Below are 17524 nucleotides of genomic sequence, written 5' to 3'. Positions count from 1 at the left end.
TCGCTGAGAAATGTTTCACATTCACCACTCGGCAGCCCAGCAAAAGCTAAGCTGGAAAGGAAACAAACACGGACTTGTGCTTTTTTTAAGCAGATCGGTATTTCCTTGATACGCTTGTCACCCATTTCTTTCCCTGTTTTGTTCTCACGACAACCAATTGAGCCTTTGATCCTCACGTGATGTGAAAGGCTCGCAGTGTAACAAAATAGCTGCTTTTAGACGGTTGGCTGGTGCTTAACCTACCCATCCCCCTCGCATCTCTTTCCTCTGCCCCAGCCTTTCCAGCACATTGCAGCTTTCTAGTCCTTCGCGGCGGTCCCGGAGAGCTCGAACACGTAAATAAACTTGGGGAGACCGTCAAGGAAGGTTAAATAAAGCGAACACGAAGCAGCCGCGTACACGTTTGGCACGTCACTGGTGCTCGACTGTGCGGTGTAAAAACCGCATTAGGGCCAGGGTGTCTCTGCCTGGTGCTTGCGTGTTTTTCATCGGAGACAAATGCTCATTTTGCGAAATACAAAACGAGACAAGAGGGTCCGAGGGGGCAGCCAGAAACAGCATGAATAACTTTTGAAGATGACTTCATTTCGCAAACGCCCCCGAGAGGAAATGTGTTTTCGCGATGGCTGCTTTCTGGGAGCAGGCATGAGATCTGTCACAAAAGGGGTGTGTTTTGGGAAGAAAGGGGTGTAGGGCTGGAAGCAGAACCAAAAAAAAGTCACTTCCCTGTTTCGACAGCAGGAGGAATCCGGTCCGGATTTTCTGTTTTTTTCACCCTCGCCTCATCCGTCTCCCTCTCCCTTTCACTAATTTATCTCGATGTTAGCACATTCTGTCTTGTTACAACCGGACGCCCGTAGGTTTTCTTTCCTGGGAACGTTTAGTCTCGCGGCTAGGATAGCTCTGAGCAGTGCGGCTGGTGGAGAAAAGTGATTGGAGCTCCGTGCGGAAAGGGAAACGTGGAGGATACGAAAAAGAAACCATTTATTTCTTTTTTTCTGCCTGTGGTATTTTTTTCTTCCTTTGGTGCTTGTGTTTTTGGACTCCATTTGGGATCATCGACAGAGCTGGGCTTTGGTTGCGAGTGCGGAGCCCCCGTCGCAAGCTGTGACATTGGGAAGGAGGCACAAAGAGGGAAATGCGTGGAATGCGGGCTCAGGCGCAGAGCACTTGGAAGCGCTAGTGTGCGATCGCTATCTGACCGGGATGTGCTTGCTTTCTCCTTCATCACTGCCGTTGTGTCGATCTAAAATGAAGCGCATAGCCGCGGCTGCGAGGGCCGAGCAAGGGGTTCTTGGCGTGCAGGTGTGACTGGACACCCACCACAAAATGTCAAGGAGGGATTAAAAGAAGGAAGGTGAGCATTATGCTGGGCAGTCAAGAGCCTATGGGAGGAGGGGCACCCACACTGACCTCAACCCAGCAGTGCCTGAGGCCAACTCGGTGCATTCCAATTTAAAGTGTATGTCTTAATCCTTTCTGTTTTGTGTCAGATTGCTGTATTTACAGCACCGTGAGATCTAGGTTAATGCCAAATTGTGCTAAAGGTACCAGAGTGTAGCTTGAAAATAGCACAACAATAATGCAGTCTTCTCGGTTTGTTTCATCATATGGTGTCCTTTTTTAGGCAAAGAATGTTATTTCGCAGCCAAAAAAAAATGGGCGTGTTTTTTTACAACTAATCTGTCAGGAATTTACTATGCTTGATTTGTATAACCTCCTAGGTTTTTGAATATTACCTAAGATTCGTATTTACATAAGTATTTGAATGTGTGGGGGAGGGGCGCCACTTGCAGTATTGGACTATAGACTTGTTAACTGGGACGGGAGAGGCAGATGCCAGAACAAGGTCATTATTAATGTCAGGTGTAAGTGCACACAGAGCAATTTGTACACTTTAGTAATACTGTCACTTTCTTTTCACACCCAGGGACTCTGGATCTCGCCCTGGGATCGTCACCGGAGAGGAGGAAGAAAGGGTGCCTCTGCTGAAGACGGGCGGCCTGGAGCTCTGTCACCACAGCTGGGATCAGAGGCGAGGAATCACTTGCAATCGGGTGTTTTATTTCCCATTTTTTAAGGATATGTGAGCAAACCAACCCCGATTGACGAATGTCCGCGCTCTCTGCCCGGGGAGCTCTTCGGCTGTCTTCAGGATGTCAGTGAGCGCCTCCACTCTAGGGAAAGCGGTGGACCCGGGCGCGGTTGAGAGCTACGACAGCGGCGATGACTGGGAGATCGGCGTGGGCAATCTGATCATCGACTTGGACGCCGACCTGGAGAAGGACCGACAGAAGTTCGAGATGAGCCACCCCGGCGGGGGCCCCAAGGACTGCGGGCCGGCCGCGCACCCCGCCCTGCCCGACGGCCTGAAGTTCGCGCCCCCAGGAGGCGGCCACAAGGAGGCGGGCAAGTCCACCAAAGTCAGGAGAACTAAAATGGCCAAGGAGGCCAAAAACCACCTGCCTTCCGTCTCCCTCTACGGGATCCCCGAGATCAGCGGCAAGAGGCAGCAGCCCGAGAGCCACGCCGCCCCGGCCGTGAACGGCACGGCGAAGCCGGCCAAGGAGGAGCGGGCCGGCCGGGGCCGAGGCGGCCGCAGGGACAAGGAGCCGGGCCGGGCTTCTCGCAAGGACAAGCCGCAGGACGTGGGGCCGGCGGCCGGCCCGGCGAACGGGCACCTGCTGTACGGGTTTGGGGCCGGGGGGAAGCCGGGCGGGAGCCCCTTCCACTGTGCCGTGGAGCTGGGCAGGAGCCCCGGCGAGCCGGCGACGAACGGCGCGGTCAAGGAGGAGGACGGCGACGACGACAGCCAGGGGCGCAGCAAGAAGCAGAAAACAGAGAAGGTGAGCAGTAGGCGCCGTCAGGTGGTGGGTGGAAATGGGGGTTTACTGCTAGGGGTGTCTGTACTGGCCGGTGCCAGCCGGGTTGGGGCAGCATCGGTCCTTGCCACTCACTCGCCGGCCTGTTCGCACATGGTGGGATTTTCCGGCGCCTCCGCCTATCCCTCCCAGCGCTACCCTTCACACGCTTCAGTTCCTGAATTAGCTCAGTAAGCAGCACCCAGGGGAGAGGCTGCTCTGTTTACATTCCACCCCGCCCCCAAATTAGAGCTTGTCCGCTCTGCAGCCGCTGGCGAAGTGCCAGCTCCCCCTCTGCTCGGCCCCTCCGGACACCGAGTGGTGTTTATCCCGCTGCGGCCCGCCCCTGCGGGGAGGGAGGAAGGAGGAGGGGGCGCGCTCTGTCGTGTAAATAAAAAGTGCAGCCTCGCCTGGCTAGCAGTTCAGAGACGGCTCCGCAGGAGCGTGCAGTCTCCATGAGGCACTCTGTCATTGTACCAGGCTGTGTTACCTCACCTGAGCCATGCGTACCGCATCGTTAGGTACAATGTCTGGGCTGCATGGAACTCGAGTGGGCAGTAGACTTCCCACTCGACAATGTGTCATGTATTTGGGAGGAAGCAGGCTGGGCGCCAGAGCCACGACTGCCATGCTCAGCTAAAATCCGCACATCTGTGGGATACCTTTAGTTTACTTGTACTTTCCAATGCGTGTTTACTTCTAACCATTTTATTTAAATATCGGTCCGCGTTGAATGAGAGGAATTTGTTGTTTGCATTATTACTCATGTCTGTGATGTCACGCCAGGGACTCTGGAGGTGTGCAGGGCCTGCTCGTCGTATTCCCACATTTTGGCAGGTGTCGACAGTATTTCTGGAATCTGATACCATTGAATGCACTATGTCTAATGCCTTGAAACAAGCTTATCCATTTCATATGTTTTCCAAAACTCTGTTTAAAAACCGTTTCCCGCGAGCACATCTGTTTTTCACCCCGCGAGCACATCTGTTTGCTCCTAGCTTAATTTTCGAGTTCACTTTAGTGTCATTGAGTGGAGTAAAATGCCTGACATCACACGGATCACTCGCCCCTTCGCGTTCTGTACAGTAGGCTTGTTTTCCTCGTGTTGCCAGCAGTCTTCAAATTGCAGTTCTTTAATCCTCCCTTAACTATCTGGATAAATTGCCCTAATCCACTCTGCACAAAGGCTGTGGTTAAGGAGTCAGAGTCATTTGACGGGATTCATTGGCTGCCCGGAATGTGGGAGGCACTGCCCTTTCGCCCCCCTTAGCCTTTTAATCTCCCAGCCAAATGTTCACATTCAACAGTTCTGTTTAGCTGGCGGTCAGCGCATGTCATTGTCTCCTCGGCTGCTGGCATGGCAACAGAGATTACACCGCCGGCCTCCTGCCGGGAGGGGGCGGGGGGCTTTACCCTGCAGAAAAAGGGAAACCGAGACTGAAGCTATTGCAAACACCATTTCTGCCCAGGGTTTGACAATGTCAACACACCGTATTATTTTATTCGGTGTTCTAGGAATCATATTGCACTTTCAGATATTAAGGTTGAAGTCACACCTGATGTGTGGCACACACACCAGGAAGCCAAGCACAGCCCTGCAGTGATGGGGCTGACTTTTATAAAGCCTCTTTGAAGTAGCCTTTCAGTACTGCTGATACTCTGCTTGTGGTAACGTCATAAGCAGCAGGGCGTTTGCTACAAGCATCTCGCGTGGCTTACACTTGGCATTTTGTTTTTACTACAACATCTCGCGTTCTCCAATCTCTCATGGCCCAGGAATGTTTTGAGCAGAATGTACACAGCAGGTGTGGTGCCGACAAGTCAATGAGAAAAAAACCTGATGGGAAATGGGGGATGGGTCGCCACTTGCTATATAAAGGTTGTCAATGGCGCTTGAAGGAGCTTGGCGTTTAATTGCTTTGTTTCATTATGTGTTTTTGTAATGTTGCACGGTTGTCTCCTGGTGCTTATATAACCAAGACACGCATATAACCAAGACACGCATATAAGTCAATATGCGTGTAATATAAGCTCAACTACATGTACAAGGTACCAAATCAGTGAGTTATTAGCAACTGGGTCAGGCCCAATGGGCCCAGCCTTTTAGTACAGGTGTTCGTTTCCTTTTGTTTGTTTAGATAGAGAGAGTCGTTCTATGTCTATATTCACTACTGATTGCACACTGTACTTTACTTTTATCTGAAAGTGTTAACTGTTGGATATGTTTTGTATGTAGTAAAGACATCACACGGCGTGGTGGCCAACGTAGGACAAGAGCCCTTCAGAGTCTGGTATACTATTAGATCGCCATTTTTAAGAATTATAAATGTTTTCACTCCTGTTATTATTATTTGTTTAATTCTTTGTGAATATACATGTGCAAATCGTTGTTGCCATGCTGATACTGAAGGTGCAGTGGGAGATTATTATCTGTGATCAGACAGCAAGCTATAATTATGTATTCCAAACATGTGGGTCAGAATTATATAGAGACCATATACTGTAATAATTATTAATCTTAATGTGCTGAGCTTTTTAAAAATCACACGAATTTAACCAGCCATTAGCAAATTGCTTATGCATGTGCATCTTCGCGTTTGATTATAATTTCATTATGCAGTTTGTATCACCTTAGCTTTCTCTTTGCCCTAGATGATTTATACAGACATATAAGAAACCTGGCATTAATGAGTATATTCTCAATGCTTACCTTCTAAATTCGTATTAAACATTGTAGCAGTTTTTTTTTATCTCGTTCTATTTAGCATCAGTTGTACCATCAGACTATTCACCAAATTAGGTTTAATTACCAGTGTGTGAATGTACTGAACGTTAATGTTTGCTTTTGGAGTTCAGGAGTCAGTCATGTGGCATAGAGTCCCTGTATTTGGCCAACACAACGAGTCTGAAGTTTCCATAGCATATAAACTCAGGAGGTCCCACTGGTCCTTTCTCCCAAGAATACCACGTGCCATGTTCCGGCCATGTGCCACAGTGACTGCTTTATAGATTTCCTATTGTCGGTTCTGATACTTACGTATGTGTTGTAGGGTTGAAAGGAGAGGATGAAGCATCTAATAAACGCTGCAAGAGCACCAATGCGTTGCTGCTTAAGGCTCAGCATTCATGAAGTATTCACAGTTGTTTCTGTCAGTGTGCTGTGTATTTACTAGATTTTTTTTGCAGGCAGATGGGCTTTGTGTCTCTTAGTTGATAAGTTATTTTGCTATATTCTGTTGATTATTGTTGTTGTGTCCCTTGAATGATATCTCTTGTTCAAGCCGCTTACGATAGGAAACAATGTAATAGCGGTAAAGCAGAGCCAGTAAGCTACAGGCATGGTTCATTTGAAGGCCTACCTCCACCACCTCAGACTAGTGTTGTTGTTTTTGTTCTGAAAAAGTAACCCATAGGTAGTTCAACTTCATGACCTGCAACAGACCATACAAGGTTGTGTGCGCATTTTAGATGCTGTGTTTGAGAACTACCTTCACTGATCGCTCATTGTGGAACACTTCATCTTTTCAGCATGGTATATATATATAATTAATGTACCAGTGTTGGCTTGTGAGCCTCATCTTTGCATAGTCTGTTATTCAATAACAGTTTATCTTTGGAACGGTTTCAGAGTCCTGCTTAATCTACTGGTATTGGCAGTTACAATGAATACTTTCCTCCATATATTAAGTTATTGTTAGTAGTATTCAGGGTGAGTTATGTTGAAGTTCCCATCAGAACAGTGGTGATGACTTTGTAAGGTTTAAAGTTGATTGTCAAATAAACACGAGTGGGATGGTAAACAGTCACCACTCTTCACATCTTCTGGAAGATGGATACATGTCCTTGATTCCCAAGACCATGATCACTTTGGCGTTTGTTTTTTAGCCTTCATCATTGCAATCTTTAGATTGATTCTCTTTCAATATTTGGTACAATTGAATGTCTTTTAGATTTTTCATTTCATTAAATTTGATGGGATTTCAGATGAGGGATCTTCTGTGAAAGTTCGGACATTATAAGTGGCCTTCTAAACAATTCGAGTATCATGGCGACTTGAAATGCTTTTGGAATACCTATGCACTTCAGTATCTAGCTGGGCAATTGCAGCCCATGAATTGCTACTTCCTTTTGGCTGTGGTTTGTGAATGTTGGCGTTAAATTATATATTAAAGCACTTTTTTTCTAATCCTTCCCTATCATAAAAAAAAATCCATGCTGTGGTGCCATAGTAAATATATTCTGTTTGCTGTCATTTGTACACATTTACAAACTAATGTACAAATATGCATTGTGAAGCTTTTTACTTTAGAGTGGAACAGTTTAAGCTGTGGATTTAACATTCAGAAATACAGTATTCTTTTAACCTAAATGTAGCTGAGCTCCCCTGACCAGCTCTTATTGTTGTCAACAAGAAAGGGATAACAAGTGAGCTCTATGGTATTCTGGAAGGAAAGAAGGATACCTGCAGAACACATTTCCTCCAGGTTAACCCAGCGCAGGAAATATTGTCCATGTAATTGAGGATACCTTGCTACCCGTCTAATCTGAATTCACTGCAGACCACAGCCCAACTAGGATCTTCTTGCATTTACCCTGACCTATTTTTTCCTCATCTCGTGGCTCTCTGTAACTAACTCCTCTAAGATTCACAGTAATCCCTGACTGCTGAAAACGTGCCCAAGTTATTTTGCTGTTAAAAAAACAACCCCCAGAGGATCCTTTTCTCTACTCCTTTCTAATTACTGGCCAATTCCTATACTCAACTGCTAAATGTGTATAGAAAATCATTAAAAACAGTTTACTTCTTACCTGGAATCCAACTCTCTGGATTTTATACAATCCAGTTTCTGGGCTAATTGCATTATCGAAACCATGCTGATCGCCGCCACTGACTGTGTCAGTAAGATGATGGTGCATTGGCTCTTTTAGACCCATCTATGACATTCAACACCATATCTAATTCTATTCTGATAGACTTTTCAAAATTGGCATATGACAATCTACCCTTAAGGGGCTGGCGTCTGTTCTAACTGAAAGGACACAAGCTGTATGCTCTGCTTCCCACAACTCTGCAGCCACTCCACCCGTGCTTGAAATGGAAAAATAGAAGTGCAGGTACACTGTGCCAGAGAACCTGCTTGTTTCCGAGAAGTGCCTGTACTCTACAATTAAAAGTATATAATTTCTCTTGAGAAGTGCCGGTACTCTCCCTCCTAAAATATAAAAGTGCCAGTACTCCGTACCGGACAGTACCAGCCAATTTAACCTGTTGGCTGCTGCCGTTGGCCATTGGCCGACGGCAGCACTACCTCGCTGGTGCTGCAGTCGGCCAATTGCCGACGCGACCGTGCCTGTTTTTTAAAACTGCCGCACTGTCGCAAAATAGCGGAAGCAGCCAACGGGTTAAAGCACTGCATGCCACTCAATCAAGGTGTTCTGTGCGCCTCATTTGTGAGCCCTACATTATTCAACATTTACATACTGCCTTTGGCAAAGGTAGTTTTCTCCATTTATTTTCAAATTTTAGGCATTCCTTTTAAATCATTGGCTCCGTTGTAAAACTTACCCCATCTTGTCTGTATAGATTCTTTTCTCGATGTGCTAACCTGGCTTTCAGTCAGAAAAAGAGCCAACTTTAAAACTCTCTATTTGGATCATAAATATCTACATAGTACTGGCCTCAAGCATTTGCTTACCTCCGTCTATCCATATGTTCCCAAAAGAACCCTTCGATCTGCTAAAGCAGACTTCATTGTGGCATAGGATGTCCTTTCTCTTACCCGGCCCCTTTTTGATTAAATGAGCTGCCTTTCTATTTGCAACCGGAAACTGGTTTTTGACGGTTAAAGAAAAAAATGACAACTTGACTCTTTTCCTTTTTATAATGTCAGTTTCCCCTTTTCCTTATTGAATTAGCGCCAGGACTTCCTTTTCTGGGCAGCAGTGCGCTATACATGCCTACCTAACATAACATTGTTGAAATTTATTGGGATTTCTTCATCCAGTCAAGGTCTGTGCCAACAAAGTTAGTTGTGTTCTGCAAAAAAACAATAACATTTAATCATTTGTTGTTTTAATGGCATCTACTAGCCACCATGTCTCTTCAACAGTGGCTTGTATGGTATTTCAAGGGTTATACTCTTATCTTGTTGAAATGAATCCACACCCTGTTAGTCTGATCTACTTAGAATCATAGTGTTGTACAAGGATATGAATGCTTTCCTAGAGCCTTAAGGAATGTACTCCTCCTTCCTCGCATCACCAGGGGATGTGAGCCATCTCCAATAACCACCGTCATTGATTTGTCAGAGGTTCTTCAAACAGGAATACACTGAAGATGTCAGAGTAAATTAGTTCAACAAACTGTCTAGTTACATCAGCACATGGTGACTTTATTCAGATCTTACTTGTGTAATACTTCTGTATTGTGAGATGTGTGGTTAACACACATAGTAGCATCTTATGGGGTGCTCTGCTGTGCTTACAGTCGTGGCATTGTGTGGACTGTGTTGGACCCCCTGCTAATCCTTCGGGTTACTAAGGCAGGGAAAATAACACCGGTGTGCAGAAACCGTAGGCAACCACAGCATTAACAATATGCTATCAATAAAGAGAAAAATATACAAAAGGGCAGAAAGAAAAATATATGCAGGGTGTCTAATAGCAAGTTTTTTATTTAAAGTTAACATTCAATAATTTGTATATAACATTTAACAAAAGTACTAACAAAAATAAAGACGTTTACAGCAATTATTATATCGAGGATCCATTTACCAATTGAATGCAAGCCACAGGAAGATTAATCATAACAAGACATATGTTCAGTAGAATGGAATATTGACCGTTTTATCCATTTATTATACAATGAAATATTCTGTAGGTGATACTCCACTGCTATACATATTTCTCTTGTACTCTGCTTTCATGTATGTGTGTGTGGTTTCAGAATGAATGCTGATGTGACATTAGTATATATGAACATAACAGTTTTTCAACGTTATAATTGCTTTAAAAGTCTTTTTTTGTTATATTTGAAAACATTATTGAAGTTAACTAATAATAAAACACTCGCTGTTAAACACGCTGCATATATTTTTCTTTTTGCCCTTACGTATATTTTTCTCTTTATTGGTAATAGATTGTACATGCTGTGGTTGTGTAAGGTTTCTGCACGTTGTTGGACTGTGTTGACTGTATTTTCAATGGTTTCTGTCATTGTAAGTATTTCTGCCTGGAAGCATTGCTATCATAAGGCTTGCTTGCTATCTGTAACTATTGCTATGTTTGCAAGGATTACTCCCAAAAGAAATTTATGTGAAGTATTCAAGTGATTGACTTGTTAGAAAGTGATTCATAATTCCCCTGTTTAGAAGTTTCACGTCTTCACATTTCTCTAAAACTGATTCTGATTCTTACATTTATCCGGTGACCCTTTAACACTGCCACTCTCTCCACTTCTTGCTAGTTTTGTAGTGTTCCCCATTGCCGTAGGTTGTTATCAATACTGCGCAGCATCTTCAAGTACTTACTTGACCTGCAGAGGAGCAAGGATTCAGAATCCTTGCATTATGCTGATAGCACACACCTCTGTGTCTACTGACTATCCAGCCTGTTGAGGCACTTCAGCTGCCTCCATCTGTGCAGTGGAAAACAAGACAAATTGGTCGTGCTGTGACAGCTGCAAACTGAAATATCAGTCATATCTGGTTAGCATGCACACAACCCAACTAAGAGCGCCAAAGACTGACCCCCATTTACGTCTCAATGATTTCCAACCGGATTGCCTTTCCATGGATTTTGCAAGGCTGTTTCTATGGCATTCCTGTAGACCAATTGATACATGCATTCCAAAATCTATGCAACAAGATCACAGATGCTGTTAGGGACTAAGGCCACCCCTCCTTTCAGGGATGATGTGAATAGAGCTCAGTAGAAGGCACCAGTCTTTGGAGCAATTAATGGACTTACACCCCCCCCCCCCCCATTGACTGCAAGACTGAATTCTCCTTTCAACAGTTGACATGCCAGACAGTTTTCTTTTGGCTGAGAACCTTGCCCCATCCAGGAACTGAAGGATCACCACACTTGGGGTCCGACTAACATACGTTTGAAAAAAAAAGGATTTTGCTCTTATCTTGTTACTCCTACATTTAGAGCAAATGCCATGCTTTTTTTTTACAAATCCCAATGACAGGTGTACTCTGCAACTGTTATGCAAACCCTGAAGTAGGATCATGTACATCTCCCTATGTATACAGGGATAAAAAATCAAGTCCAAATAACACTAGTGCCATTGTACCTGAAAGCATTTCCATCATAGGATGGTAAAATATGTTTTTCTCCCCAGACAGAAACCCTTTACACCTACAACACAGTAGTGACTGCTACCAGACAGGAGTGGGGATGGGGGATGAAATGAAAACAAAAACGCTTACCTGGGCTGGCTGGCTGGCCGGCCGCATTTTCTCCTCAGTCCTCTTCCTATCTCTCACAGCAGCAGGAAGCAACTGGATTCCCAGGCTCCCCATAGCCAATCACAACGCTGCATTGCAGCGTTGTGAGTAACCTGAGAGCCTTGGTTCGACGCTCAGACGTGGACTGTGGGGCTTTGCCTGTTCCTCACCAGGGTGCGTAAGGCAGTCGGGGGGCAGGGGGACATGCTAAGTGAACATGACTGTTTGGCCTGCCCGCTTGGGCTGGCCAAGCAGTAATGCCCACATAAGGAGTGCAAACCACTCCACCCCTTGCTCTGGCCAGCCCCACCATGAGAGCCACTGACTTCAAAATGATGATAACGATACATTATTATCATTTTATTTTTTCTTTTGAGCAGTGGGGTGACGCTCTTCTGCCTTAGTGGAGGAGTCGCCACTGCTACATAATCTCCCTTTCCCTTCCTACTCCAAAAGTGTTTTAACCCCTGCTCCTCGAAGGAGTAGGTTTATTGTCATTTCTAGAGTTGTGAAAATATTTCTAAATTGTTGTGGAATGGCCACACACGTAAGAGAAAACAAACTATGCACTCTGTAGCCACCTGTCAACAATAGCAACGGTAACAATTTTTTTTCATCACAGGTATGCTACTCTTGCTGTGAATTGTGTTGCTGTCCAAATGCATGTGTATGTACACTTGTTGTGTCTGACACTCAAAGCTATTCATTGACTACAGAATAAATATGTGTTTCTGGGAGTACCTTTGGCCCCTCATAAATTCGGCCAGAAGTCAGGCACTGAATCCATTTTCTGTACCTTTTTGCTGATCCATTGGCAACCTGCTCATGAAGTATACAAATTGAGTAGGCTCAAAGGGTCATTAATGTATTCTTGGGCTTAATCAAAGCCATGAAATTTCTATTAGATACAAACTTCGGTATGACATTTTAGGAATACACCATAAAACAAACTGATAAAATACGACCTTGCTCATTTTTACATTCACACGAATAATATTGTAAAAACCTTATGCTTTGCCTTTGAACTTTCTTTCCCCCTGTAAAGGACGTGCTACTAAAGGATTGTTATATTCCAGATACCATTTACTGTGTCGGGAATACATAGAACATCAAGCAGCAAAAGCAAGTTGTATATAAGAAAAAGTATTGCATTCAGGCATATAGATACTTGCCCAAAAGTGTGTGTTTGTTTTTTAAAAAATATATTTTTTTTATTGAGAGTTCATACAAGTTACAAATCCATAGAATTGTCAAAATGGTGTACATATAAACAGGTTAAAACAGAACATTAAATTACATTGTCAATAATAATAATAATATTTATTGTATAGTTAGTAAAAACCATTACAAAATGTAAATGCAGCAATATTAAAACACATGAAAATTTACACTGCTGAGTGAGTAAAAAATGTTATGAAAATGAGAGCGTCTTTCGGGTTAATAAAGTAAATGTGTTCAGGGCTCAAGACTTCGCCAGTTTTTTTGCTTTTTCTCGAAATTGTCATTGAATTTGATTGCCCTGCAAATGAGTTGCGGATCTACTGAGCACAGGATTAGCATGATCGCCGACCGGCAGGTGCGTGTTCCATATTCCTTAAACTTGGTCTTCAACCAACTCCGACGTTCCTGGTTCAGGGCCGGGCAAATACAGATCAGGTGGATGAAGTCTTGTCTTTCTGCGCCACATAAACAGCATCCATCACTGGATTGTCAATAGATGATGTATAAAGAAAACTGCAACAATACAGATCATAGATAAATACCATATAAAGTGCTGGTGCTAGATCTTTAAAATTGAACATTTCATCAAAATGTTTCAAAACTGTAAATGTATCGGATAAAGTGCACAGTGCTTACAGCTCCCTATTGCAGAGAATATAAATCATTTAAAGTGCAGATGCTAAACATTTAGGTATCACTCTAACCTAACAGTGTTAACCGTTTTCCCCCTAGAAAGAATATCATTTAAAGTGCAGGTGCTAAACATTTAAGTGTGATTCATTTTTTTTTTTATTTCAATACGTTTTTTATTGTTTTTGCACACACATAAATCGTAATCTAACCTAACAGATTTTAACAATTTTTCCCCTAACACTTGGTTATAACCCTAATAGACTCCAGCGTTTCTCAAACTTTTTCGTTGAGCCCTATAATAGTGCATATTTTATTTACAATTCTTGGATTCTATTTAGTTTTGCTCTCCATGCCTGAAAAGAGGGAACTATATCAGATCGCCCAAAAGTGTGTTTGAATAAAAAAAACAGACACAGTTATTTCTTGGCGAAATACGGTCCTTATTGGCTATCGAGCCCTTTCAGCACAGTTTCATCTGGAGCACTTTCGTGCTCTGCTTGAGACATTGAGATTTTAAAGCGTTAATAACTATTGTTCTCTTGAACAAGAACAGATTAGCATTGTTAATGTTCTTAATGTCCTCTTCTAAAGGACACTTGTGTGACATTGCTATTCAAGCTGGGTCAAAGGTTGCAGCACTTTGCCCAGGCCAAGCTTTTTTATGTGACCCCTTTGACCTCAATGAGTGTGTTTCCACTTCCAGTAATGAATTCCAGCGGGTGGCCAGTATAGAATATCAAACGATCAGTTCAGTTAGGCAATTTTTGTTCGATTATGAGAAGTGAAAAGATAATTAGATGTTCTTGACAAACGATTCGCTTGCACATTTTTGAATGATGTTAATTGCTTAATGAATAATCCTTTTATGTAAGAGACGGTGTCTACTGGCTTCACAAGGTTAAACAAGTTCTGCTTGTTGAACTGCTTCTTTTATTTTATATTTGCACCAGTTGGTTGGTTGGGTGCATTTGTTTTGTTGATGCCATCTTTCTCGATCATGCTACGTACACTATTTAGTTGAGATGTCGGAGCTTGAGCCATTTTTTATAATGTGTATCTTGACTGTATTATGAAGCCTTTGCTGAAATGGCAAAATAAGATGTCTAGGATTCTGAGAGTGTGACATTATGTAGACCGTGATAGACAGTTACTGATGCAACTGAACTCCTGATAAATTTACCTCTGCCTACAAAAGCATGTTATGATGCATTTGTTCCAGATTATAATTTAAACTGATCTTCTGCATCAGGAGGAAGCCCGACTAGTTCAGACAACTTCGGGCTGTCACTTCACTTTTCCCTTTCACTGCCTCTTCACGCCGGTCGTGAATTCAGAATTTACTAAATATTCTCACACAATAATGACCGTGTTATCTAACCTACAAGCTCTTACTCCTCAGGAAGCTCAAGACTGATCGGAAGTAAAGGCCCGCTACACCTAAACTTCTTGAAGGTGAAGAAATCAAAAACTTTAGAAACCTGTGAATCCACTTGCACTCTTCTGCTGAAGTCATCTGCCCTGTGGACTGTTCTCCGTCATGGAAGTTTAAACGCATGACTGTCCATGTCTAGCTACAATCACCAACTTGAATCTTCTCCCTTTCCTCCACTTACTGAATTGTTTTTGACATCAAAAACGTTTTTCTACATTTCAGTTAATCAGAGTGGTTCAAGGCTGAGTTGGATTTCGAGAGAGAGATCACCTTCAGAAGCCTTTGACAGCATGCATTTATCTTTCTTCTTGGTTCAACCATGAATGAGGAATCTTTGTGCGTGGAGTTAACTTCATGTACTGTTGTGGCTTTATTGCTTCACGCAGTGTACAACGCAGCATCTTCTCTGTCATTAAAACAAATAGAATGGGTTGAGTTTGTGATAACTTTTATTCTGATTAACACATGGTGAGTGTCTGTCTTTTAGGGCTGTAGTCATCCCATCTCACTGACAGGAGTCTTTGTGCTTCAAACACAATCTATCCGTATGTTTGTATAGATGGAGGTCAGAATTATGTCACAACCTTGGGCGACTCTAGTTGCGTCCAGCACACAACTGTACCCTTGCTTTGCTCGAGCCTGGCTAGCGTGGGAACAGTGGGCCCAATTGGTCCTCCTGTTGAGCTGAAACCAACTCATCGCCCTCATGTTTCCGCCTTTTTCCTGACTTTGCTTTTGACTGCGCTCCGGGGTTGCAGTTCAGCTTCTTGTAAACAGTGATTGCCTTCCCATACTTGAGATAGCCCTATCTGCGGTAGCCACTCGCTTTGTTTGCAGTTGTGCTTGTAAATGAAGAGAACCACACAGCTCAGGGTAAGAGTTCAATGAAAAGGGCATTTAAAAACGATTCCTGCTTCGGTTCTTGAGGCATTTACCCCAACCATAGGCCGGTTTAGCTGTATGATGGCGCACATCACACATCTGTTCATGTGGCTTTACCTCCCAGTGTGTCTGTCCCCAGACCCTCGCCGCCTCAAGTCAACACGGGCTGTGGCTGCAGCATCTGAGCCCCGGAGAAAGGCTTTGTCTGTGGCCCTCTGTTGAGGCTAATGACTCGTCTTGTGCCGCCCTGAGATAAAAGGCATTATCTGCAAATGGCTGACAGGAAACAGACATGTTAATGACGCAGCTCCAGGGAGGGAGGGGGCTCTCTGCATCTCCCACAAAAGAAGGGAGCCGACCCCTCTGGTTGTGTCATTAACGCACAATGTCTTCTCTCTCCACGGGCTCGGTGTTTGGCAAACAGTTTCCACAAACAAACACTCGACAGCCTCTCTTGGATAAGGCTGGCTTCTCCCCCCTTCTGCAGGCCGCGCCGTCGTTATAATATATGAAACTAATCGTCAGCGGCTTGGTAACAGGAGCACCTTACAGAACGAGGCCAGCATTATGCACCACCACATTACTTCCGATAGCAGGGTTTGGCAGAAGACTCTTTCTCCAATTCTAAGCATTGAAGACATTGTAAATGAAAGCATGCATTACAGCGAGCCTCCTTTCTCTGTTTACCATTGTGTGCTTCTTACCCTGACAAATGCCTCTCGTTTTTGATGAAACAGCAAGAAGTACTAGTCCCAAAAGCAGCTGTCCGTGCGGACGATGCAGTGCCCGAGGGGGGGGGGGGGGGGGGGGGGGGGGTCTACCCGCGTCTTTGAATTAAGTTCATCCGCGGTGCACACCATCTCCAGAGATGTTGATCATCTGCGATTTTGGGTTATTTAGTCCTTAATCCATTAAGCATAGCGCGAGCTGCTGGCTGCGATTGTAAAATCTCATCACATATTGTTATGGTAACCAAGAACTCCAGCGTATGCCGGCGCTGACACATCAAAGCTCCGATAATAGCGCTTACGTAGGATTTCTGAAACACAGCCCTTGGGCATCCGAGCCTAGGCCCTTATATACCAACACATTCCCCATAGACGCAGAAGCAGTAAAACACGGCGATACATCAGGCCCTCCTTTCGTTCCGTTGATGTTTGTTGCATGATGCAATTAGATATGCCTAAAAGGGTTTCCAGGAATGAGACGTGCAAGCCTATGCATTGACTGCCTCCCCTTGGTGTATTTATATCTCTTAAGCTCTGATGCTATTGCCTCTGCTTGTTCAAGTAGATGTCACACTTTTGCCTGCTGTGCATCCAGTGATTGCACATTTTTCAATAGAGGATTGCGACTGGCTGCAAGCGGCATTTAACAACAACATGGGGGCATTGTCGATTGGCGCACTTACTGGTGTGGCCTGCCAGTCTAGAAGAAAAATGCTACTATTGCAGTCATTTTGTAAACGTTTATGACGTTTTTCTGGGTAGGTGGGTTTTAGACTAGCACACATGATCTTGAATAGGTTGATTATTGTGACTCGTCTCTGGTAAGGCGTGTTTTTTTCAATAAGCACACCTGGCCAGCTCCTTAAAATTTCTCCTACAATCTATATAAAATAGGGATCTTTTTGGAAGTAATAATTCAATTTCAATTCAAAATCTTTATTCGAATTTCAAGAATTCATAAAAGCATGTCACAATATTTAAATAGGTCTGAGCATACTGAGTCGTCCAATAGGAAAACCCAGTTTCGTCTTCAGAATATTACAAGAAAGAAGAGGGGGAGAAGCGTTATGGAGAAACTCTGCTTCCAAAGTCAAACTGTAAACTAAATTAAGAGAAATCCCATGTGCTGTGTGCATAGTTTTTAGATGCAGATGATAACTTCTTCAGATTCTCTTTCTGATATTGTTCTCTCTCTTTTGGTTCCCGTTCAAGCAGAATATTATGTTTTGGTCTGCTCTTGAGGGCAGTTGGAAATCTGGGAGCTGCAGGACTTTGATTTTTTTTTGTCACGTCGATTCCACTTCAAATAAACTT

At 43.8% G+C, this 17524-nt stretch overlaps 1 protein-coding gene across 3 annotated transcripts in view; it reads left to right on the top strand.

The window, feature by feature from the left end:
• Positions 1-221: 221 nt before the first annotated feature.
• Positions 222-17524, top strand: part of ZNF608 (zinc finger protein 608) — a 122989-nt gene continuing 105686 nt past the window's right edge. For all 3 annotated transcript variants that reach the window (XM_086961096.1, XM_086961095.1, XM_086961098.1), the window contains exons 1-2: positions 222-1357; positions 1931-2846. In XM_086961096.1, the coding sequence (XP_086817222.1) occupies positions 2157-2846 (690 nt within the window). In that variant the 5' untranslated portion in view covers positions 222-1357; positions 1931-2156. The remainder of the gene's footprint in view (positions 1358-1930; positions 2847-17524) is intronic.

This window comes from Lissotriton vulgaris, chromosome 3_1, assembly GCF_964263255.1.
Source record: "Lissotriton vulgaris chromosome 3_1, aLisVul1.2, whole genome shotgun sequence".
NCBI lineage: Eukaryota > Metazoa > Chordata > Amphibia > Caudata > Salamandridae > Lissotriton > Lissotriton vulgaris.
Note: the sequence above shows the minus strand (reverse complement) of the source record. Positions and strands in the feature narration are given on the sequence as shown.